Source organism: Megalops cyprinoides, chromosome 18 (assembly GCF_013368585.1).
Source record: "Megalops cyprinoides isolate fMegCyp1 chromosome 18, fMegCyp1.pri, whole genome shotgun sequence".
In the NCBI taxonomy this organism is placed as follows: domain Eukaryota; kingdom Metazoa; phylum Chordata; class Actinopteri; order Elopiformes; family Megalopidae; genus Megalops; species Megalops cyprinoides.
This window is the reverse complement of record NC_050600.1, coordinates 12075281-12102020: the sequence shown is the minus strand read 5'-3', so window position 1 is coordinate 12102020 and position 26740 is coordinate 12075281. Positions and strand designations below refer to the sequence as shown.

Below are 26740 nucleotides of genomic sequence, written 5' to 3'. Positions count from 1 at the left end.
AAACAGTTTGCCGCTACCTCCATGGTTGGTGAAACTGATGTTCCTTTTTTATCTACACCGTGAAGAAAATCAAACTAAACATGTTTTTTTGAAAACATCTGTGGTTACAATGCTAGACATGACCCTCATAAAGTGATTTGTTCAGTGATTCTTTATAATAAAAATGAGAAAGGAAGAAGAAACAATGCTCCTACTGGTATAACAAACCTGCAAGACCAGCACAACAGAAAGAAAATGCTCTAATCACTACATTTACAGAGACAGAAGTTCTGAAGGAACAGAAAAAAAGCATACTATTATGTGCAATGCTAGTATCTGTACATTTACATAGAAATTTCATATAATTCTCTGTTATTAGTTTTTCTTTTTTAATAATTGAATTGTTACAGCAAAAACAAAAAATACGCTCTCTAGCATAAACGATAAAGAGTCCCTTCATGGTCTTGTTCAAAGACATAGTTTTGCTTAACTTCCTGGACCATTACAACAAAATGTGCTGCAACTTGCCAGGTAGGAAGAAATTTTAAAAAAGCCAGTATGGATACAGAAGTATAATAAAATAGTTGTTTTTACTTTTGTTTATTCTACACACTCAACTAATGGAGGAAAGTTTTGGGCCATGTTTGTTATTCCTTTGGGATGTCAAAAGACATTGCAGAGATGAGATCCTAAGAATGCTGTCCATGTTTAACCCCTTGAAAAACATCAATCCGCTCAAGGTTTTGAATTATTTTTTTTCGATTGAAACACACATCAACGTATGTAGCCATCCCATAAGCATTTATTCTTTTACAGTCAGTACTGGAATGGCATTCAATTTTTCAGAACACAGAAAAAAAAATGTCTACCACTGTTAACGGTTGATCGGAACAGGAAACCATGTGATAGAATTTCCATCTATAGGCTAGTGACCAGATGAGGAGGGTCTTGAGGGGGTTCTTCAGGGGACAAATCTTCTTTGTTGGGAGGAACAATGAATCCATCACTGCTGCCTCTTCCCAGCTGGTAGTAAGTGTGCAGCTGGTGGATATGGTTCCTGGAGCCCAAGTTTGGCATACTTTTATAGTAAACATCATCCACATCGGTGCTTTTACTTGCAGGTGGCTCAATCTCGTCCTTAGTGCTGTTGGTTTCTGCATCGGCCAAGCCGGTGAGCACAGGCATACTGGTATAGAGTGAGTCCCTGTGCGGCGACTGGGTCTCTTCTGTATGCTCATTGGTGAGCAGGGGGAAGAAGCTCTCGCTGTTCTCCTGGGGGATCCTCCTCCTGGAGAAGTGGTGCAGCTGGTGGTTCTCGGTCGACTGGGCCCTCTGGGGCAGCAGCGGCGCGTTGGACTCCTCTCGGATGAGCTCCAGGCCCAGGCTCTCCTCGTGGTTGAAGGACGCCACGTCGTCCAGGACGATGCCGTCGTCCTTGCTGCCGCTGCTGACGTTGTTCACCAGCTTGTTCATGAGGTTTCGGTTCTGCTCGGCGGATCGCTCATGGTTGTTCAGGTAAGAAGGTATGTAGTTGGAGGTGAGTTCTTTCAGGATCTTCTTCTCTAGCGTGGTCTCCTTGTGGTTGTAGCTGCGGTCTATGATTTGGACACAGTCGCTCATGTACTCACCGCTGGCAATGCTGTAGCTGTTGCCATGGTTACCATTCAGTGGTAGAGTATCCATGACACTTGTATCCCTGGCATTGTTCAGGATTCCCTCTGAAAGACAGCGGACAATTTAGTAATAAATCCAATTGTAACTAAGGTAGCCATAAAAAATAATCATAAGAAATAAAACTCATATTTCTATTATATTTTACACACTAATTCTCTTAACTTACCAGTTAGCATTCAGATACTCTCAGCTAAACCTATACTAAATTACAGTTTAGATAAACTCTGCCACTACTAATGATTGCACAGAAAATGACAAGAACTGATATAGTATTACTAAACTAGATCATCTGAATACTCACCAAATACAAATATGGTTTACTCTAACAAATTACTTTCTGCTTTTCTAAGTGGCAGATGTACTAATAAACAATGTCAGAATTACAAATAAGAACAAACACACAAGACAAGAAATAACAGAAATAAATGTGGTAGACACATTTATAAACAAAGACAAAACAACATGAATATACATAATCACTGTGTATCTTAGCATTATTGATAATTAAAAAAGTACATCTATGGTAAACCCTGGGATTACTGGCCCCTACTTAGAAAAGCTTTTTCCTAGTTTAGGGCAAGATATTATATTTCTTAACATCTATGACTGCCATAACTTTGGTAGTTTTGGTAACATCAAAATAATGTATCCCTTTGCAGTGATAAATATTGGCCAACTTTAAGGAAAATAAAAATGAACTGAACACATGTAGGACTTTCTGTTCTCTCCCATGCAGAGAAAGTGTGGAATAACAATTAGTGACTTTCAATTATTTTTGCATTATTTCTTGCATGTATATATCAATGCAAGGCAAAATCTGTGTTATTATCTTTATCTTCTTTATATATATATATATATACATATATATATATATATATATTTTTTTAGCACATTACATCTATATACAGTTATCTATGGAGGCCCCACCTTGGCCCATAATTCAGTTTTAACAGACGGAATTAGAAGACATACTATGAGAAGCATCTCTCCCCCCAGGACAGATTGTTCTTGCATTGAAGTTTATAATTACACTAATTACAAAATTTCAGTAAGCAGTTGGGGTGCTACGCTGATTATACAGTACGATATAAATTGCAATTTTGATTGATGATCCTCAAGAGAGATTTTGTTCTGTAAAGACAATCTTTCTTTTTAGACTATAATAAATGCACAACAAACAATCCAACAGCATTGAAAGAAAAAGTCTGCTTATTGTTTTCCATGCCAATTATACATTTCACACACGTCAATTAATTTGAATTGGTACATATGTAACTGGAAGAAGAAAGCTGTGGTTTTAGAGGATGTTTGGACAGTTATTTCCCCTTTATCAGCATAGAGTGAAAAGAAAGTAAGCTGAGGTCAATTACATTTGATAAGCAATGTTTAGTTTTACTCCCATACTTGTCTCTCTGTAGGGCCCTAAACGACAGCATGGAGAAAGGGAAAGAAAACACAAGTGAGCTTACAGCGACAAGCAGAAGAAACATGAATAAAAGCACAGATTGATGATGTGAAGAAACAAAATGATTAAAAATACTTTGTCATATGTTACCTGTCAAAAGGCACGCTAAATAATAGAGCATTTTCATAGAAAACATAAGTTAAATGAGGGAGAATCTTTGTGCTTCGTGCTAGAGGTAACTAACTCTGACTGAATGGCAGCTCCATTTAGTATTCCAAAAACCACACACATGCAAATATAATTTAATGCCTCTTGCGTTTGTAACGTCAAAACTATTGTCTTCCAAAAATTAACAATTCGTTGAGCATACAACATGTTGCCGTATATGACTATAAATTCCTAAATACAGCCTTCCATCTTTAAACTTGTATGTTTCACTGACATAGTTCACTGTTTACTGTGTTGGGGCTTCAAAGCGCAGCACAATTAAATGAATTAAGTCCAACTTTACAGTGGAAACTAAAGACTTCCATTCTCTGCATGCTTCTCAGTACACGGCCAATTTTATGCACCCTCTGGCATGTACGTTTCAAAATTTCAGATACCCCAATAGTACCCCAATTAATATGCCCAATAGAACTATTTCTACAGGTTATTACGAGATTTACTCGAGGCTGATTTTTGCTTCTTATGAATAACTTAATATGGCCTTTTCTTAGTTGTTACTCTTAGTGTTATCTGTTATCTTTAGATTTATGCTTCCAATGGGTAATAGGGTCTTTATAAGTACTTATTCATTTTTGGCTGAAAAGACAACTTCTCCTGAGAGCTCCTTTATTGTGTTTAAAATTACAAGAATGAAGATTTAACCAATAGCTAGAGTACTTGTAACCATGTAATTGTTGAGAAATGCTATATTTCCAAGAAAAATATTTTCAGTTTCATTTTTTGTTTCATGATTTTTTATAGTTCTGTTATAGTTATGTCTTTTTTGTAGATGAATGTATTAATTGATACCTAATTGTTACCTACTGTATAAAATCAGCTAGAACATGCCTCTTAATAAACTACACAATGAATCCATAAGTACTGTATTTGTGCACTTAAGAGAAATGTATTGCCTCCTGTGACTTCTATTTTATACTTGTATGCTCACTGCTACTATTAATATGTTGGCTGCTTCATCCATAGATGCTCCACCAAAACACATCTAATTGTTCATTACAGTGTAACCAGTCTAAATCCTACAGATAAAAATGTTCATGTTTGCTTATAAATTAATTCACGAAACACACTTGAATATAAGTTCCTTAGGTGAAGATATGCAGTGCTCATTAATTTCATGAGTTTAAGTCTACAAATGCACACATGAAAAATGTTTTCATGTACTTCCAATACCTCTTGGCTACAATCAACAACTGAGTTAAAAACGTTGGCATAAGAAAGCATTTACCATGATAACAGAGATCAAGATGTTTTATCATGTACTATGTGCTGAATATCTATTCAGCCAATCTGGACAGAATGTGAATTAATTTTAGAATCACAATACTGTATTTAATCGATTTTAGGTCACCCCTGATTTCAAGTCAAAGTAAAAAAAAAAAACAAAAAAGTTACACTGAAAAAATGATACTAGGTATAAAAATGTTTCAAATAAATATTATTCAGGCATCACATTTAAACATATAATAAATGCTGTGTATTAAAACGACACATTTGAAGATGGTAATCAATAGGGTTTAAACTGAAAATGCAGAACATGTGTTTCTGCAATGATGCTTTACAATTTGCTCTAGGGAAGCATTCTGTCTCATGCCAAACTGAAGATTTTTTTTTAAATTCTCCAGACACACATTTCTGACACTACAAATTCCCCCTCTGCTACACAATTCCTAAATGGTATCAGTTATAAATGCACACTTAAAAGTTGCCTGATTATAATTGGGAAGTTCTTTATTTTTCGCCGGTAGCCTTAGTTTTTCACTGACCAAAAGGTATGTGTTATAATTTGAACTAAATCAAGAAAATGGCATAACAAGGCATAACATGAGACAAGCACTGCCAAAAAAGTTACATTTGTCTAAGTTAATTAAAGGTAATTTTATCTCATTCCAAACACCTCCCCGCACATATGAAAACTATCAAAAAGGGATGACCTAGAAATTAGAAAATACAGTATTTTTGCTGAGCACTCTGGTCACATATGTATGGTGCTGACTGGAATCTGTCAACCTTGCACAATTATTCAACTCTCATACTAATATATGCAGGGTCATAGAGCCGTTGATTGTTTGTTTCCCTAATGATTATTCCCGTACTAATTCAAATGTATTTTGCAAAGAGTCAAAAGGACAGGTTTCAGTGTTCAGTGTCACACAACCTGAAAAGCTATTTTATTTCCCCTTAAAAAATCTTCCCAGAGTTCTAAAATTCATCCAAATTTAAACATTTCAATTACACTGTTTGGGGAAAAAGGCTGAAGAGTTCTTTACTGCTAAACATGGCTCCTAGGAGGAACAATTGGAAATATATACCAAAAAGACCTAGAACTAATTTAAATGATTAAAAAGGATACAAAATAAAAGCAAGAGCAAATTTAAGGCATTTTTGTTTTAAGACCAATAAAAAATTAAAATGCTGCGGAACATTATGAAACTCTAAATTAACTGTAATTTTTGTATCAATGTAAAATGTAATTTTTCATAGAAAAAAAGCACATATTTGATCACTCCTGTCACAGAATTTATCTAAAAGACGCATTGTGGAACTGCAAAGAGTAATGAATACTGAAAATATACACAGATAAACATAAAACACAGCATGCAAGCCTCAGACAGAGTTCAGCAAAACATCAATGGGTAACTGCAGGTTTATGTGGCTCCCAGCAAGTTTCAAATTAAAATTATTTTAAAAACCTGATCGATATGTAAACACAGCGCAAATCATACAGCAATTGGTCTCCACTATTTGGGGGGACTGAATCATCCAAATGCATTGCCTCAGCTGGGAGCTACAATAACCCAAAAGCCTACATGAAAAGCTGCGTGTGGTTTGGAATCAGTGCCTATATAAAGCCAGATCAATTACACACATCAACATTATCAAGAAAAAAAAAGGCTAGCACACCTTGTGTGTTGTACATGCTCACAGAAGGGTTGTTATAGACCGCCGATTCCCCAAGCAATGTATTATAAGGATTGTTAGTGCCATGAGGACGAAGAAGTGCATTAGTTATAAGATGGTTAGCCATGGCCCCTGGAGCAGCCAGATAGAGACAGAGAAAGAAACATACAAATCAATCAGGCAATATGGTTAATGAAGATAGCAGAACATGACAACAAAACACACTATTTTTTTTCTCAAATACAGCACCAGCAAGCTTAAAGGACTGAAGTATACATGACTATAAGGCAATATATGGACAAGGGCAGAGAGATTAATGACTTTTTTTCAATGGAAATACAGCCATGACACTTGCCCCCCACCTTCACATTCAGACAAATATAAAAGCTGACTGGATGGAACACTTCACGCAGGCAGTGAAGGCATAGTACATTTAAGACATGAAACAAGGGTTAAAGTCTTTGAAACCTTTCCTTTAGTGACTCATCCTTTAAACCTGTAAATGTTAGTGTTTTACTATTATGTACTGTATACTATTCTTAAGACGAAGTACCATACAGTAATGCAGTAAAATAATATATTATTCCACAAAAAAGCTTTAGACTGCTAAAAGAGATTGCATATACTATAGAATTTTTCTGTTCAAACTGGGAAAACCATCTGATCTGAATAAACATCTATTTGCAAAATGACACCTGCATGACAATGCATATCTGTAGCTCATATTTATATGTTCTACTGTCATGTGCACTGAGCAGCATTAATCTTTTGACGTGCCCAAAGATGCAAAAAGCAATTTCTTAACGAGTCTGATTTTGTAAGAACATTATCCTATCATTAACATTTATGAAATGCGCGTGCCTTTAATAGCAAACCAGTCGTTAGTATACATTCAGAATTCAAATCTTTAAAAAAAGGCTGGAATATAGGCAGCCTTTGTCTTGATCTACATACAGGGCAATATCTTCAAATAACGGTGAAAACAAAAACAACTAATGTACTGGTTATGTATCATTGTGAATATATACAATATTTTCATGAGAAAATGACTCACAAAAGAACATGAAAGTTGAAGATTCAAGTGTATCCATGGAGCAAATGTTTTGAATGAATGTGTTCTGTAGGTGGTTTTACATTTGAATGTGGACTCTATTGCTGATATTTCTTTCCTAATCCATTAAAAAAAAAAACAAATGCAACTGTAACTCTCATGTTTGTTATGGACATAGACAGTGATCCCTCCTTATGCTCTCATATTGGAATAATGCTTTCAAAATTGATAAATAGAATACCTGAAAGACTCTTAAGCAATGCTGGACAGTGAAATACAATTTAAAACATATTTAAATAGTAGAAATAGTGTAGAAATAGTCTACAGATTGGTGAGACCAGAACTAATGTAGGATAACATTATCCTAGCCATACTTTTTAATTTTCACCAGGTAAAATAGGTGTATTGGTTGTTTTTCCACTTGACTGCCAGCAGTGTGTCAAAACAGGTAGAAATATCCCTCAAGTCTGAAAGTGCTTCAGTGCCAAAGAAACACCCCAAATGTGAGTGTGAACGTGAGTGAAATCACACCTCTAGTGCTCATCCCCGAAATGTCACCTTCAGCACCCAAAGCACACATCTCTGTCTGAATATGCTCAACTCATTCAAAAAGGTCGTCAGTCATGTTATCTTATGTAATCTTTTTTTTCTTTTTCACTGAGCTCCTCTTCAGCAGTGCCTTAACCTCAAACTAAATTATACAGAAATAAATTAGTGTATGAGCAGTATGAATTTTCTTATGAGAACATCTTTCATCTGAGCTTGAAGTATGCACTAATTAGTTTTGCTGCTGTTCTGTTCTGTGCTCTGAATCTGTCAACGAAAAGAAACAAAAACAACTGATGTAACTTACCAGCTGTTTTAAGGACCTTTTGCTTTTTCCATAAATACATAATGATTGATAAATAAATAAATAAATAAATAAATATGCCTTTTAACGCTTGAAATACTGTTACTCTAAATACTACTACTGCTTCTACTCATAATAACAATGCTATTACTACTAATATTAATCTCTCATCTCATCCCACCATGTTCACTACTGGAGAAACACAATTTCATATTTAAGATACATTCATGTATTCACTATTGTGTAACAATTCAAATTTTTAGAAGTAATATTTTTTGTGATTTTTTTAAAAGTGAAATATGAAATATGTACAAAATGTAAAATGTGTGTCCATCGCATGCTAGCTTCATGCTGTAGGTACAAAAGATATCTTTGGATGGCCTCTCTAAGTGCATAATTATTGAGATCTTGACACTTGCATTCCCAGTATAACATCCATCTGTCATCATAACAGGGTATTAGTGTCTCGGTGAATCTGAGCTCCGAGCAGATTTAGAGACTGTGGAGTGTAGGGCACAACCTTCCATCAAGGGACCTGTGTCTTCATTACACCGCTCATGCGAAATGGATGTCAAGCCTTCTGCTTTTAGCGTGATGTCATCTGCAACTTCCATGCGAGCCTTTTAACGACCCACTCCAAATGTCTTCACATTGTATTTCAGAGTTGTCAGTTTGATTTGCATTTGTTTTCTGATTTTTTTCTTCTGAAATAATTATTTGATAAACGTAACTCAGCCTTAATGCAGTCATCACGCTGGCATATTGTATTCACAGTAGTTTCATCCTTGAGTTGCACTTGATGCAGTAGTTAACCCTTTTTTCAATAAGAAAAAGTCAGCAATGTTTTATGCAAAAGTATGCACACTGATAAGACCTTGTTTTTTAATTGGGAGCGATTGGTATTTCCATACAGTTCAATCTGTGTTGTATCAGTAAATATGCCTATGCTTCAAAATGGACCAAGACAGATGCAGTAAAGCACTATATATATAAAGAACTACATATGTATTGCCATTCATAATCATTGTCATCATGAACTTCCTCATAAAATATGTCCCTGGTACAGAGAAATTCACAAGCAAAGCTCTGTTTGGCACAAGGTGATGTAACAAAGACAGAGTGGCCTAACGAATTTGGAGGAAGTGCACTTTCAATGAGAATGCTTTACATGCTCATTAGCCCTACTGGAGAGAGAAAAACATTACTCCTACTGATAGACTGAGTGGGAGAGAAGGTGCGTTAAATTAATTATTACCTCTGTTCAGCGATGCTGAGCTGTTTATGTCTCCCGTAATGAAGGAAGACTCAGACTGTTTTCTGACTGTGTCATTCCACATCCGGCGGATCCGACTCTGTGGATAGATAGAGGAGAACAGAAAAAAACCCATAATAATGTGGAGAAAGAAAAACAACAAAACAAAGCAAAAAAGAAGGAAAAACACTTGATCGGTGCGGATGACAGGTCAACAGAATTTGCTGCACCGACAGAACAAAAAAGTAAACTAATGGCCCGAAGCCTGGATCTGAAGCTTTGGAGACCGAAATCCACAATTTGCACAGGCAACCTATAAATCAACCTGCCACCTCATATGATCTTCTGACGGACTGCCAAGGTGATGACATACACTCTGGATCCACTTCCATATTGCATTTTTTGTTTGTGGCAACTTTCACAAACGCCACATTTCAACTATAAATAGGGGTGCCAAGACTTTATGATCATTATTCAACAGTTTTGATGCTTAAAATCGACCCCTTAATTTCAGCACCTTTTTCAATGTTTGGCGATGGTACTTTCAGGACCAACTCTCACAACAGGGGCCCAAAGAGTAAATATTTTGGAAATGGATAACGAAAGACAGCACAGCCGTAAGAGCAACTGAACAGGTATAATACAATAAAAATAACAAACTTGTCATTTCGATCAGGAAAAAGTGACAGAAACGACACTGGCCATGTTATTTTGAAACAGAAATGACACAGGTCATTTCCATTACAGATTCATTCTAGCTTCAAGAGCAACATCAGCAACAAGTATAGTGGTTGTAAACTACACATTGAAATGTGTGTGTGTGTGTGTGGGTTCTGTCCATGTAAACATCTTCAGTAACTGTTTTCTGGTCTGGGAGGTGCCTTCTTTTCTAATGAGAACTAACCAGTTACATTTCTGAAACCGTTCCCTAGCTGTCCAGCTATGAGAATCTGGAAAACACAGGATGTAACATGTGAAAATGTTGGAACCTTTTGGTGAGCAAATAAAATTAATGATCACTTAGTTAATGATGAATAAAGATAATTGATATTTGCAGTTTGTAATTTACTTTGGTAAGCGGCAATGAAAACACTGAAAAGGAAGATTAATGGATAGTGCTGGTTCTCTGAATCAATAAACCCTGCTCAGTGGAAAAAGGTACTGTAATAAAATGACATTGACATAACACCTAAAACTTTTCTGAGCGCATTCTATCAAAAAGCATTAAGCACTCAGGTGCTGTGGCCATGGCCTTCTAAGCTTACAAATGGACATTTATCCCCATTACCTGATATTGTTAAGTTTTAATTCAGCCTCCATGTTTTATGAGTCCTGGAAGAAACTACTCAGTTGTGAAATTAAAAATGTGTCCTTTAAAGCAATGATCTTTTCATTTATTGATTCACCAAAATTTGACATGGATTTCAACGTTAGTTCAAAAGCAAGCCATTGTTACATGATGTTCCATCAGTCAGGGAAAAGGCTTCCTTTTTTCCCTTTTGCCTTCCTCATGGTGGTTTGCACTCTGTTACTGCCTTGGTGCAAATCATCTAAAGGAAACCTTCACAGAGATGCGCTTTTGAAGTGCCTATGTATCTGCTGAAACCACCCCAATGTTATTGCATCATTAGATGAAACAATCCATATTTAATTGAAATTCATGATCGAGGTGTTAACAGCAGTCACTAGTGGAAAGGTGTGGGAGGAAAGAGCATGAATTTGATATGGTACATGTTGACCAGGTGCACTGTGTCCGCAAAATTTTAACATTCTAGTTTCCTCAGGTCAAAAAGATGATTTGCCTTTTTGTCCTGCAATGACCTAATTACTTAAATCATTCCCTGTTTCCATAGGTTTATGCAGTGCAATTCCTTTTCTAGATTCTAAAACTCACTTTCAAGGGGAATAAATCAAACCCAAACTGGGAAGAACACATTTTCTGTATATTGGGGAAATGTTTTACTGTTAGTACAATGGTACTCATTGACTTTTTATTCAATATGGAAGTAACTTATCCTTGTATGTCCATGTGCATGTGTGTGCATATGCATGTGTGTGCGTGTGCATGTGCGTATGAGTGTGTGTTAGGAGGTATTCTGTTCTTTTCTTCCTTTTTGTGCTTTCATTATCCATGCAATATGCTCATACTGGATGTTGTTCAAACACTCTATATGTGTCCAGGCTCCAAGCAGTGCAAGCTATTTACTGTTATTGAGACAGTTTGGGGCTGTGATCAGGATGATGCAGATTGGGGCAATGTGTGCAAGATCATTACTCTGGATTCCTGTCAACTTATAATGTAAAATCTGTATATCACCAGGGAAATAAGACATTATTTTAATCAAATCATTTAAATCAGATATATTTAATTAGAGTCTCCTGATGAAGCTTCTTGGCCAACACTCTACAGCTGATTACCCAAATTACATTAGGTATATCGCTATGTGTTGATTACTTATGTGCAGTAATTCTTACTAGATACTTGTATAAATAAATTACAAATCTAAAAGCATGTCTCGAGATGTCCATCATGACACTTACAGTTTGAAATGTCACTGTGACTGATATACATCTTGAAATATAGATTTGTCCTTTAACAAACACTGATCTGATAAAATATTGCAAGAACAGGGTTCAAGGTTTCATCACAGACTCGCAGACAGATCTCTTACTAAGGCCAACAGTTTACAATGTACTTTGTTAATTACATGGTTATTTTAAAAACCTTTGAGCTGGGAATCAATTAACACCTCTCAATGGCCTGCACTTAACTTCACCACTGAGTATGTAATGTATGTCAGCAACAATCAATCAGAAAACCTTTTTCCTTTAAAATGGGTGAACTCCATTTTAAAATGGTGGAAATAATAAAAAAAAAAACTCTACAGCTGATGTATGAAACGTTCACATGAAGTCTATTACTACTGTTAGTAGGGCAAACATTCCCAGCCACAGTGAATTACAGTTTTACATATACATTTATACACATCAGTATTTACTGCAGCAGTTCAGGTTAGGTGTCTATCTCAAAGGTACAATGCTAGTGCATCACTCAAATTGAACCCTACTCCAAAACAATCCTGCCAGGTATGAATTCAAGTTTTGTATTGCTGCAGACCTACCATACTCTAAGCTAAAGAGAGGTACCTGTGAGCCTGTGGAGTAACGTCCAGGTGTGCGGGAAACAGAGCTCTTCCCTGAGCCAATGGAAGTCTCCACACTCTTTCCACTGCAGCAGTGTGTGCGAAGACACTTCCCGTACTCCTTACGTACCTGTGGAGTAACACACCTGCAGGTCAGCAAGCACGTGCCCTGGTCTTGCCATTACAAGACTGTTAACTGTAATTTTTCAAGGCATCTTATTCCAACACACCTCAAATGTTTTTTTTTATGACTTCTCGCAAACAAATGGAGTCTGTAACACTGAGTTTGAACTAATGAAGGCCGAGGTCAAACTTTGGTCATCAATTGATCAAATGCTGAAAGGCAAGATTGATTACAGAATGTACAGGCTCTGTGACTTAGTAGGTCTTAAAATGTATTTTTAAAATGTATTTTAATCCACAACTGTATCTCAGGATGTATGGAGCTGTCACATTTCATTTACTGTGTAATGCATTTCAGTACTCTGGCCAGAAGTTCCACCTGTGCTGTCTGATTTTGGCTCTCTTGTTAGATCCCCGCTCACTGTCTAAGCAGCTGATCGCAGCTAGACGAAATTCTTTGAGCCATTAAACTTTATTACCGAGTACATTATGCCTGTGTAAATAGTGGCATCTCTACAATACAGCCCCTTGGACTGTGCGTAAAGTCTTATGATTTCAAAAACATGGTGGATAACATGTCTGATAGCACCATCAGGGCTGTAATCACTTTGCCAGAACTGTGAGAATACATCCAGACTGCAATAAATCAAAATACAGACTTATTTTTACATTCGGAGTAGACAGCGCAGTGCATTAGCTGCACTTTTCAAAGCTTTTCATTACCATGCTGCTTGAAAATGTTTATTGAATCGGTATGCGGAGATCAACATTTCTATATTCTATGATTGTCTAGTATTATACACACCTCAAGAGACACTGATATGAACAGTCTCTTTTCATCTGAGAAAGATGATTTTTCCTTCTGCAGCACATTTTCCCCACCCATACCACAAATGAATAGAGCGTGTCAAACTGTAACAGATGTTTCTCAGGAACAGGGTGCAATCAAGGTCTCATGTTAACACAAGTAAAATATAAAAAAGTATATGACTACATACATAATTATGACATTGATGGACAGTTCTTGTTTGCCTAGCTGATATTGTATGGAAGTAATTTCTGCAATCAATATTAAGGCAATAGATGCGATGCAGTTCCAGCAAAATATGGCAGAATATGACCCACACACTGTACAGTGATACAGATGGATGAAATGGAAACTAAATACTATGGGGGCAATTCACTGTGAAATAGAGCACAGTGATATCTACTGATAGTAATATAAATTTTTTTTTCTTTTCATTTTTATATTTTTTTTCCTTTTTTTCAAAAACCTTGGGAACCTTACATCTAACAAATTAAATATGGCTTAAGTATGCTTACAATTGTAAGGTATTACTACAGTATGATGAAAAAGTGGAAATAAAAGTACCTTCTTCTGCAGGACACAGTGGAATATGAAGATGAACATCCCTTGCAATGAGTTGAATATCGTGAAGAGGTAAGCCATGATGACTGTGCTTTCATTGATGTACATCAGTCCAAAGGCCCAAGTCAATCCGAGAAGACACAGAAGTGCGATCGCACCTATAACCCAGGATCTGGAATACACGTAAGAATACAATAATCAAAAAAAGCATTTAGCACATTTGGTCCAGCCTCAGCATCATGTCATAACCACCTGTTGTCATTGAATTCTGTGAGTTTATATTCACCCCTCCATTCAATAAAAAATGCCAAATCAACCTAAGTGAAACTGCTGTTCAATCAATCAATCGCTCAATCAATAAATCAATCAATCAATAATAACGCCTCTCCCCCCAAGACTAATCTAACACCAATTTAGCAGGACCTGGAATTAGTTAACACTGCCAAGCCATTTAAAAGGAAAACGCCCCATTTTACTCAGTAATTTCTTACAGATGCACTGGCAGTTTTCATTGACTCCAGAGATCAGTATTGTTAAAATGCACAGTATATGTGTTTTAAATAAAAATGCATAAAATCAGAGATCATATTTTGAAGCACATGCTGTCCAGTCTGCTTGGGAGAATTAATTTTGTTCAACAATGCAATTTTCCTCTAAAGGTCATATTGTTTTGCCTGCCTCATTGTGATGGCAATTAATTTGATTAGTTAACTCTGCAGTAATAAGTGTTACTGCTGTTGAAAGAAAGATCAAAGGAGGTAATTCAGGCGAAACATGACTTTTCAATGAAACACTGAAGTAGCATATTAATGCCACTCCCCCACTCTCTGGAGGAAAGAAATACCCATTCTGAACCAAATCTTATTTCCATCCATTCATGTACTGGATTTGCCTTAAGTTTAAATCATAAGTCATGAAAAAAGTACAATGTTTCATTTTTCCATATACTTTTTTCCTTTCAGACCCAAATAAACTGGAACAAATGCATAAGCTTTGGCCAAAGGCTATGCCTTCATTTTGGACAGCCAAAACCCAGTCACAAAGATAGAAACTCAAAGCATTTAGAAAACTTAAGATATGCATCTTGTAGACTGCCTTAAGATCAACGACAAGCCGTCCTTGTTTGACATCAATTACCTCAGTGGGGAATGCAAGAGATAACAAAATTTTTGCTTTTAACTGAAAAAAAGCCTGATATGCAGGACAAAAAGGGTCTGAGCTTTGACATGTTTAGTCAGTATAAGCACATTACTGTATGTTTGCAAAAGATATAGCACTGATAGGTGTAAGTGGGTAAGTATCGGGTCTATCCTGAAACATTGTATAGATATAATGGCTGGGGGAGGGGAGCAAAGTGGAGAGTCGATTCAAAAAAAGACTTTAATTTGAAGCAAAAGCAGGGTGTGCTTCAACGTAATTGTATTTTTCCCTTTTTACTTGCAGAAACCTATCATTTGATCCTTTCATCCAAAATGCTTTATCCATTAGACTTTCAGACAGAAAACTACGAGTCAAATTAATTTCAGTCCATCATCATTCGGAGCTCTCTAAGGACAAGCTCAGACTTGTGCACAAAAAGTAACCCAAACACAATGCAGATAGCTGAAGTTGAATCTTTCACTCTAATGAAACATAGGCTAGTGATTCTCAACTACTAATGATTTTTATAGTACCTGGACCATCAATGTAGATCAACATTAATGACTGAAAACATACTATGTAATGTAAAAGGAGGGCTGATTAACAGTTCAGTCTTAAGAAACAGTGAAACTGAACCTCCTGAATATAATTCATCCTTATAAGCAGATGAAAAAGTCATGATACAAAAGTGACTGGTTACTTTATTCTTACTTGATTTCAGGTTGGTAATCCTCGTAGCTATAGAATGCAGAGAAAATGTAGAATAAGAAAATAACAGCAAACAAAAAGGAAACTTTAGAAAGCATGCATTTCTACTGTTTTCAAAGAAAATGAGTATAATACTGTTGCACAAGTATGTTGATAGGGAAAAAAAGAAGCACGGTGGACATGAAAATGAAAAAAAAAAGGATTGGCAAATGATGACAGCTCTGTTCTGATGCAATGATGCTCTATTCAGAAAAAGCACTATGCAATGATTTTATTTTTCTTCCTGTTCGATTTTCACTGGTCTTTGAGGGGATCTGCTGTTTTAATCATTCATCTGTTGAAACTACTGTGGACACTGAAAAATTAATGTGCATGTAAATATCCTGAAAAGAAGGCAACACTGGAAGGGCCGAAGACTAGCAGGATAGAATGAAGCCATGTAGCTCTTTGGTATCAACACCATATCACATTTAGGTTGCCACATGACCAAATTCCTTTAGCATTCTACCTGTAACTGGTATGGTGATACGACTACAGAGGTGAAGGGATGGTAATGATAATGGTGTGTGTTGACAACTACTCTTATAATCTCCTTTGTTATGTTTTGAACTAATGACATAAAAATGTGATGCTATGTAAACTAGCTAGTGGGCAACTGCATGCCTCACAAAAATACAGCGTAGGCCATCAAAAGGAAGAATGATGACCCAGCTAGCTGACAAAGTACATGTTTCTTGATCAGTCAAAAATCAATGTTACTGGAGCAAAGGTCACAAAGCTGAGAAGCTGAGCTTTTAATATAAAGTTGACAACAAACAAAACATGCTGATTTCAACATAGCCTCCGCTCTTGGAGGTGCAGCAAGGCCAAACGTATTTAAAAAAGAACCATTAAAGTATTTCTACATTATATCAACTGTCATTCTGATATCAGAACCTACAGCACAGGAGAAAGTTACTGCTGCTTCTCAGCGGGTAACATGGGCTGAAGGCAAACAGGAAAAAAAAGATCATGGATTGTTGTGGAGTGCATGCTAGGGAATGTTGGTGAATCCTTGCTCTTAGAAGAAAAATGAAGATAAAAAAAGAAAATCACGCGAGGCCCTTTCAGACCGTACACAAAGATTAGAGGCTTTTCACCACTAGCATCAGATGACCCTTACTTTGTATGGAGAAAGGTAGTACATTACTGCTTGGCTCTATGTGAACACTATGATGCAAGGTAAAATTGCTTTTACATATCATGATTGAGCTCTACAAAGACACTGATGTAATAACCGAGTGTTGCTTGAAGATGCGTGTTGAATCACTGTTACACATTACAATTTTTTCAGCTTAATGCACAGATGCTACTGATGGTTTTGCACTTTTGTTCTTGTTGCTCCTATGATATTCATTTAATGTATTTAGCCATGATGACCTTTTAAATTGCTATGGATTAGAATGCATGCTAAATAAATAAATACACAAAAAAAAATCACATATCTCTTGCATTGAATTAGCCAAACAAAACACGTGACACAGCCCAGCTCTCTCTTCTATTATAGTTCATAAAGGTGAAATTTTCAACACATGCAATAGCTCATTTTTTAGAAGATGACTGACTTTTTTGATATCCAGACAGTAGAATTGGTGGCCATAAATGGCTGGGAAAGGGAGAGACTTCAATTCTACTTTGGCAGAACTGTATCATTTAGTAAGAAATTGTACTGCATCATTCATTGTGTAGTGTGGAAAATTCTCAGGGAGCATATTCATGTTACATATTCATGTACAGTCATGCAAATTATTAACTATATTCATAATGCTTCCAGGCTGTAGAACTCTTCAAGTCCTTTTACGAGATGAATCTGGTGAAAACAGCAAAGTTTTGCTAAATCAAACGTCACTCACCCAATAGCCATAATACTTCCTGCATGACAGTTTGGTCATGCCCAAAGTACATATTGCAAAAACCAAAGAACACACCAGCCACAACCTTAACAGAGCATTTGTGTGATTTCATTTTACAGCACATGACTCTGAATTTAAAAATTAGAACAGTTAGGCTACTGTCTATTGTGTACTCATTCAGATACATCATTCAGCATTCACTTAAACTGCAGTTTACTGAATGAAGTGTAGGCATTTGCTGGAATATCATGATTCATAATTTACAACTCTCAGATAAAAACTGGTGTGGCTTGTGTAACTACTTAATAAATGGGACAGGTGCAAAGGAATTAAATGATTTATTAAATTAATGTGGAGACCATTTAACAAAATGTTCCCTGGTTTATCTAAATGGCCTGTTGGGGAAGGCACTTAATCGAGGTGATTGCCCCTAGAATGTTCAGGGACTACACAGAGTACGGAGCAAAGAAGAGGAAGTATTGACCTCACAAACGGGACATTTTGCTTTTGGTCATACTGGATAGAAGAGCTACAGCAGAATAAACACAAGGCACTACACTTTCAGAGGTGTACTGAGAAGCAACGTTATGTACATATGTATATATGTGTGTGTATGTGTGTGTGTTTGTGTGTGTGACTGCTTTGATATACTTCTTAGAGCACCTCAGAAATCTAAGTGCATGCTAGGAGTGTAACATCAAGCACTACCAGTGCTCTTACATCAAATTCATAACCTAGGGCTCTGAAATGTATTTCCATATGTTGTGCAAGCAGCAGATAAAAGATGAAAAGCTTCTGTTATACAGTTAGTTTAAATGTGTACCTACAACCCTACACAACATGGTGGCTTTCATAAATACAAACAGTAGTACACATAATAATAATAATAATAATAATAATATGAGACAGTATAATATTTTTTTTCAAATTTTAAATGTCAAATCTGTCCCAATGATTTTAAAGGCATGATTGCATATACAAGAGGAAGTACTATTCTGTGAAAATGTAAAAAAAAAAAAGTCATAGAAAGTACTACTGAATGCATTGGTTAAATCGCAGCACATATATGATAATTCTTTACTGAATTCATTTTAATGATTTAATACCATATAATTTGCAAACCTGCTGGGAAAGCCTCCTTTGGATGCAATAAATAAGGGTAAATTGACCACAATATGTCAAATGAATTTATGCTATCAGTTCTATTGGAGTTGAACCTAATTAGTATTGACAATGGACATGCTAATTGCCTCTTCTTAAATCAGCAAGACATTTCTACATTCACTGCAGAAAAAGGTGCTAGTGCTTTAAAACTATATAGAGGATCACTGATTGATAAATTACAGTATTCTGCACATTTAGTGAAGGAATTGAGGGGGCTAAAAACTGGTGTTCTAACTGTCGTAACAGTACATATACACATTTTCAGAGAAAGGAAATCAGAACTAAAGGGAAGCAAAATGCATATTTGAGTCACACTGCACACAAAGGATACAAGCTGTTTACAAATGGAGGATAAGGACACACAGGGGAACAATAATAAATATAATAATAAAGAAAATAAAGTAGTTTCCAATCAATATACTTTGATTGGAAATCGTCTGCAACAGTAGCATACTGCATCTTACCAGTGCCATTCCACAACAAGACAGCCATCATAATAACGATAGCTACAATTAAGGAAAAAAAAAATGAAAGACAAAATGGGAAGAAGTTAAACACAAGAATAACTTAAAAAAGATGATGATGATGTAGTAAAAAAGATAAAGGGAGTAAACAATATCTAATAAACACAGGAACAAACTGTCCTGTGGCAACACGACTAATTTAGTTTTCAGAACAAATTTGATGCATTTTTTGAGAATGTTTGTGTATGTATATGTGTATTTCTACCAAAGAACAAAACATTCACAACAAAATTTCACCACCAGGTGCACTGATAACAGATGTGCTTATGCTATAATCCATATGATAAACAGAACATAAGAGAAAATAAACAGGACAAACAACGTAATATGCAATCACACATGAGAGGGTGTGCATTATTGCAATTATTGGCATGATGGTGATGTGGTCGTTAGGTACCAGGAAAACCCAAGTGCCAATATTCCCAGTAATGCACTCCCATGAGCGTATTATTGCTTATTATTGACTTAAGTCAACAGAGACTTAATTTTTTAAGTCTCATGTTGACCAATCAGATGGCATGGTTAGAAATACCAGTTTTATAAGAAAAAACAATTTAACTGATACACTTTTTCAGTTAGGAAGGTTGTTTTTTTATACTCCTAGTTAACTAGTTTGCCATGTTACCCAGCTAGACTGTTATCCAGCTACCAAATGTGTGGGGAATTAAATCATAAGTAAAACAAATTGCTTGTGTCTCAATAATGGACTGTAAAAGAAAGACATTTGCTTTAGATTTCTATGTGTAAAAATGTCTACATCATTCAAATGATACTGAATTTTAATGCTGAAAACGCAACCCGTTATTGGAGTGCGCAATGTGTCAACCACCTAAATTGTCATCAAGCGCTGGGGAAACAGGGCCTAGTCGTATTACCTTTGAGCCTGTGTTTGCCCTAGTGCTTTCAGGCACTGGAAATTTGCAATAATGTGCAATAAGAACAGCACAGAGGTCAGATGAGGGCAGCAGCATGCCAAAAACAAGCGTGAGCCCATTGCTGAATGCTTTGTATTAAAAAAATGAATTGAAATGGCTGTATTTACTTCTTTTGTTAAACACCATGCAAACATGTAATTTCCATATTTTGTTTATGTAATGACTTGACGTGTTTTTGTTTTTTGAATTCCTATTTAAAAGCAACCAGTGCTAACAATTAGGGGATTAGTTAATTAAGTGTGTTTGTCAGCATATGCTTTAGTCATTGTTTTCCTTGTTTTCCTTTATTTTGGATCAAATGCCACCTGTCGTGTTGTCAGGGTATACACTGCCCTGGACTTTACGCTTGGTCTCAGGTGGTGGAACTGCGAACACAAAATGACCTGCTGAGATGTGCCAAAATACCACCCTATCCCAAATATTCACAACCATCCCCCTCATTTTTGGCCACTGCCTACCACTCTCCTACACAGGGCAAAGCACTGCAACATGCCGACAAAAAGCACAAACCTACTGCCCTGGGTAGTAGGACTGAATGGTAGGACTGTGGTAGGACTGAATGTGAGTGAAATAATTCTTAATTTCTTTGCCTATGATCTGCTTCAGAAAAAAATGTAAATTAAAATTGTACGTACTGTTTTAAATACATTCATAGTAATGAAAGACATTGTTACTTTGCTGTGCAAATAAGTGTGTCTTATGTCCTAAGGGCCAAAACAGTCAAAGAGTGAGCCGGAAAATATCACAAAAAGTATAGTGACTTTTGTGAATTCCTGTTAGCAACATGATGCAGTTGGTAATGCTCTTAATTTCTCAACGTATTTACATTACTTTGTATTACATCACTTATGTGGCTCTGGAAAAGTACTCTACCTATAAAAAAAACTGATTTTAACATAACCATTACCATAACCATAACCATTTTCAATGCTACTGTAGTTCTGTACTATAGTTTCTGCTGGTACAGTTATTGTGCAATATGGTTGTATTGAAAAATATGCGATCATAAAGCTGATGGCCCCAACACCATGAAGGCTTAGCACATACTGTACAACACATGAGCATTGCTCATCTGCTTAAAGCCAGTCTGTCTGAAGAACTTTTCTCAGATCAGGTAACATTGTAGACCCAAGTGAAAGTTCTCATTGAATGGGCTCCTGAGTGGCTCAATCAGCTAAATTGCCTTCTCGAGTCCAGGCTCGAGCCCAGCTATGCAGTTAACCAGCAATGACCCAGTTCCAATGGTGGCAGAACAAACTGGGTTGATTCAGCGGGGGGGGGCAGAAAAATATGTATAAACTTACATCACACAGCCAATTTCTGTGTTTTATTTACTTAAGCACCTACAAACAAAACAAATTCAATACATATGTATTTAATTTCACTGTCTACTTTGAACATCCTCAAGAGTTATTCTATTTTTTAAAGAAAAAAAAAACCTGATTAGAATTATAGTAATAAAGGTTTGAATCATTGTATGACATTTTCAGATGAAAATACCCCTGCAGAATTCACATGTGAAGCAAATGCAGATTATAATATTGAATATATTAAAAACACCACCGATGCACAAACAAGAGAAATTCTTACTTGACATTGTCCAGGCAGCCTGAGTCTGGTTTGAGTATGGCCGTGTGATGAAACATTTTGTAGAGTGCAATCCCAAGGAAGACAACATTAAGCTGAAATAAACAGATTAGAGTTCTGTGAAGCCCATTTTTCAGTTGGTTTTCACTCTTTTCACTCATTTCTTTATTTCTTTCCTCATTCAAGGTGCAGACACAGAGGGATATTTATTATGGATTTCATTTTTTTTCCCTTTCCAAACAAAACAAGAAAACTGTTTATTTAGTTTTACAGCCGTGGGATACGTCCTGCAAGATAAATAAATCACAATCTTTTGACAAATTTCTCAGAGCCTACGATATTCAGAATCTGTACTGCTCCCCTACAAAGTGATTGTGAGTGTTCTTTTTAAATGCTCATAACTGAGACTGGCAGAGGAGGGTATATTCCACCAGGCACTTTGTTTATATGATTCATTGTGATAGCTCTCAGATGAATTGACTAGGTAGTTTAGGTAGTAGGTAGGTAGTATTCTTCAAAAATATATCAGTTCCAAACAGAGCTGATGCAATTGCAAAAGCATTTTTGACATTTTGTCATGAATAGGCATCATAAACTATTGCACTGTGACATTCAATTAATGTGTGACTTGTCCAGCTCATCCAATTACCTATACCACCTGTCTATCTGTCCCTAACAGGAGGGATGTGTTGTAGATATATGCTTTTTCTTTTGTATTTTTTGTATTTTTGTCATTGCTGCTTGCAATCTTACTAGCAGCATTATGACATACACTTCTAATATTACACGAACAATGCATCATCTCTTGCATCGACTTCAAAAAGGAAAATTCAATAGCTGTAAACAAACTCTTTTTCAAATGTGATGCTCAGTCTGCAGAGCACTCAATACGGGGCATCTACAGTTCCTGCAAAGCTATGCCTGTTAAGGACACAGAGTACATAGGGTGGGAATGAATTTAAGGTAACGGTATGCAAATCAGTCATAATCCTGCAGCAGAGGACTTTGAAAGTGAATACCAAGCAGTGTTCTCCTACGGTATGACGGAAGACGTTCTTTCAGCCGTGCATTAGAGCGGCAAAGCGCCCTGTTTTACCCCTGTCCTCACAGTCCTGGGTGATGAACGGCCGGCAGAGGCAGGTGTGCAACAGGAGAGCGAACAATTCATGAAAGAGATGGGGCACTCGATGGATCATTTAGGCTGTGCCCTGGGAGGTAAGCGGGGTTAATTAGGGGACTACTTACCATAATTATCAAGGTTGCCGGACCTATGAAGCTCCAGATGAAGTAGGTGTCGAGCCGCAGCCAGCATCTGTAATGAAACACAAGGGATAACTGGCTTTTCAAGCGCCAGCGCACAGGACATACATCAACACAGAGAGTGTGACAGAGAAGAATAGACACTTCAGAATATTCCACCGGGAGCGGGGAAATATTACATCGCTTGTTCATTTAAATACTGAATTATGGGTCCAATCTTCTACAGCAATATAGATGGGGTAAGATAATTACCTCCAATGGAGGGGAAGGGGGGGAGTTGAATGCCACATAGCCAACAATGTAGGATATTCCTGTGCACTGCATGTCCACATATGAGCACACACACACACGCACACACAGAGGCAATGTACCCTGTTTCCTCTTTAAGTGACTCATTTCATCAAATTTCACTGGTCATTATCTTACTCAGTGTACTTTTTTTAAAATCAATTCAGCGGAGAAAGTTGAAAAGTTAAGCATTAAAATATTTCTTACGATTCATTTCTTAGGAAAACATCTTCTTATCACTGGTGGATGGAAACTTACACATGAACTCATGTTGCTAGAGTTGCGAATACCTTGGACCACCAAACATGAAACTGAATCATGACCTGTGACTAAATTATTAATCATTTAATTTCCAGCACATTAAATAGACCTCCATTTTAGGCCTCTGGAAAATTACAGTCCTTTTCCTTTGTCATTCTGGGTGACACAGTATGAGCAATAATTCAATACAATTTTAAACCAGCTGATATGTATTAAACTGTGGAAGCCTGAGTTAATATTCTGAGTAATCATTTATTATTTTGCATTCCAAAGTGCAACATATTTATTCTGTTTCAGGCTCTACAGTGGAATTTTAGCAGCTGCATTTCAGATACCTAGTTATATACTGAATTATGTAATCAAATAACATTTGAGACCAGAAAAAGCAGAGGTCACTTCTCTCCCAGAGCTTTCCTACAATAGAACATTCTACTAAAATATATCCTGCCATTCAAAACATTCTAAATACAAAAAGCAAAACAAAAATTCTAAACACATAGAAAAATGCATCCAACACATTTTATCAAAGCATTACCACCAAGAAAGAGGGTTTTCATTTCTCCTGGTACCAGGCTTTGCCACAGCGATACTGACACATTATAGACACTTTATTGTAAATTTGACAATGTACCGTCCTAGTTATAATCACTCACTTTTGGTCATGTGATATTTCCTTAATGATAAATTGAGCTCAATAATTTCTGGATTCAACATTACTGTTAGAAAGTTACAAAAACACAAAAAGCTACCTTGAAAATGGCTGTATTTCTTTTAAGGTAGTGTTTCTCCTTACAAAATAGGGTTAAACCTGCCTTGATTTATTTGTGATTTGGCCATAATTTAAATTAGTAACAGAGCAGTAAACATAAAGACTACATTTATCAAAATAAATGTTTTATATTCTAGTCTAATCAGCCAGTGCCACCTATTATTGGCAGTAAAACTGCTGTACTGCTGGTATTGGCATTGACCACTGTCCTCTAACTGACCTACAAGCATGACATTCTCTACATCTAAATCACATAACAATATAAATAAGAGGAGAGGCACACAGTACCCAGACTGATACTGAGCCAAAGCTCCTCAGTAGCCATTTTGAATTATGCTGGATATGTACACGCATTCATCAGTTATTTATTAATATCTATATTTGTTTTTTTTCTTTCTACTACTTCACTTTCCTTAATTTTAGTATACAAAGGAAATGCTCTTCAAGTTTGCACTCTAGTGCATGGATAGCTCTTACTTGGGTATCCATGCACTAGACTGCTTTACTGATGTAAAATGATCAATATTATTCAGTTCCCTGAGAGGTCTTTCACATCATGCTACTCAAGAAAATTTCAGGCCATGATGTACCAGTACCATTCAAAAGTTTGTACACTCCTGATTAAGATAATGTGAAGCATCCATTCAAAGACATTTTTTTATCTAATGACTTATGCTTCAATGCTTCAAATTTGTTTCTTAGACAAATAGTGCAGTAGATTTATGAATTTCTTTCCAAAAATTCTTTGAAAAATCTAAAATAAGATAGTTTTGATTTGTTTAACAAATTTTTGGTCACTGCATAATTCCATTTGGGTTATTTCATAGTTTTGAAATCTTTACTATTATTCTAAAATGTGGAAAATAGTAAAAAAAATTAAGAACAAACCTTCTATGAGTAGGTGTGTCCAAACTTTTGACTGTATGTACTGTATGTCAACTGTGGAAATGCAAATAATAATAATGCATAACAGAGAATCTGAACTAACCTCACACTGCAATTCAGTGTTTTTCATCATTCAGCTTCAATTTTAGGGATGGAGGCAGTTTATTGACTGCCTACCTGCACGTCACACACTCTTGCCACACCTTCCCTTCTCCACAACTGCCAGTAACTGTCATAGCCCTGGCACCACTTTAATTATTAAAATAATGGCATTGGAAAAGCCCTGGCAGATATCACCTCATCTATCACACAAAACTATCGGTTTCACACTCAGAGGCATGCTGTCTAATGTGCATTTTAAGAGGGGAGTGACAAATGATAAACATCTCAGGAGTAAAATGCTGATGCCGGCTTTCATTATTTCTAAGATCTGTAGTGAAGACTGCAGTGAAGAATGAATATTACCATTTCCTACTTGAGATTAGTGCCGAAATCCCTGTGTACTTAGAAATGCATGATTGCAAAGGCAGATTATCATTTTGAGTTATTCCTGAGAGGGAAAAACAGACAAACATAGCAACAAACACATTTGTTGAACCTGAACATTACTACAAACACTGTGCAAATTAAAAATGGCACCAGCCATTTTGATGCCATTGTATCGTTTCAGATTAATTCCAATGTGTTTTTCTCATAACCTGCAAAGGTTAGCCCTCAAATTCAAAGTCACCCCTTCAAAGTCAATATCAATTTCATGTACACAGACTGTTGACAGAAATATTAATAAACCCTTGAAATTGCATCTTTTTCAGGAGAAAAGATTATTTTAAAAAGAAGTTAAAATGACACTGCATATTCAGAATGAATGATAAAATTGTGGACTGAAAAAATACCAAACTTCAAAAGAACAAATGCATTTTTTTCTATCCTCATACAGGTCATATTTTTATACTTAAATATTACAGAAATAGACCACAGAAAGAGATCACTGGAGATCACTTTATCTCTGTGAACTCAACACATTACCCCCTTTCCTTTATCAATCTGAGCCATTCTCTGCATGCCAGCATATGGAAAAATATACATTAAATATCAGGAATACAAATCTCACCCATCATCTTGGGCCAGAAGGGATAAATGATTCATATTTTACCCTCTGTTGTCTGACACATACAGGCATGTTGTTCTCAATCCATGCTGTACTTGAAATCCATACTCAACATATTTGCATCCACGTATAAATAATCAGAGATAAGTGATTGAAACCAGAACACAAAACTGTACAATAAAATGACCCAATATCAGCCTCAAGACCTGATTAACAGCTTAGACCTTAATCGCAAGCTGCCACACAT

At 36.3% G+C, this 26740-nt stretch overlaps 1 protein-coding gene across 6 annotated transcripts in view; it reads right to left on the bottom strand.

Annotated features, from left to right (window-relative positions):
* Window positions 1-511: 511 nt before the first annotated feature.
* LOC118792928 (adhesion G protein-coupled receptor L3-like) overlaps window positions 512-26740 on the bottom strand; it is a 190802-nt gene continuing 164573 nt past the window's right edge. Inside the window, exons 18-25 of one of the 6 annotated variants that reach the window (XM_036550779.1) lie at window positions 23168-23234; window positions 21926-22017; window positions 13976-14144; window positions 12485-12610; window positions 9341-9437; window positions 6188-6316; window positions 3058-3075; window positions 512-1697 (exon numbers count right to left, since the gene is read on the bottom strand). In XM_036550779.1, coding sequence (XP_036406672.1) covers window positions 898-1697; window positions 3058-3075; window positions 6188-6316; window positions 9341-9437; window positions 12485-12610; window positions 13976-14144; window positions 21926-22017; window positions 23168-23234 — 1498 coding nt within the window. In that variant the 3' untranslated portion in view covers window positions 512-897. Of the gene's footprint in view, window positions 1698-3023; window positions 3076-6187; window positions 6317-9340; window positions 9438-12484; window positions 12611-13975; window positions 14145-21925; window positions 22018-23167; window positions 23235-26740 lie in introns of all 6 variants that reach the window. The other 5 variants (XM_036550784.1, XM_036550780.1, XM_036550782.1 and 2 more) reach the window with 5 other exon arrangements.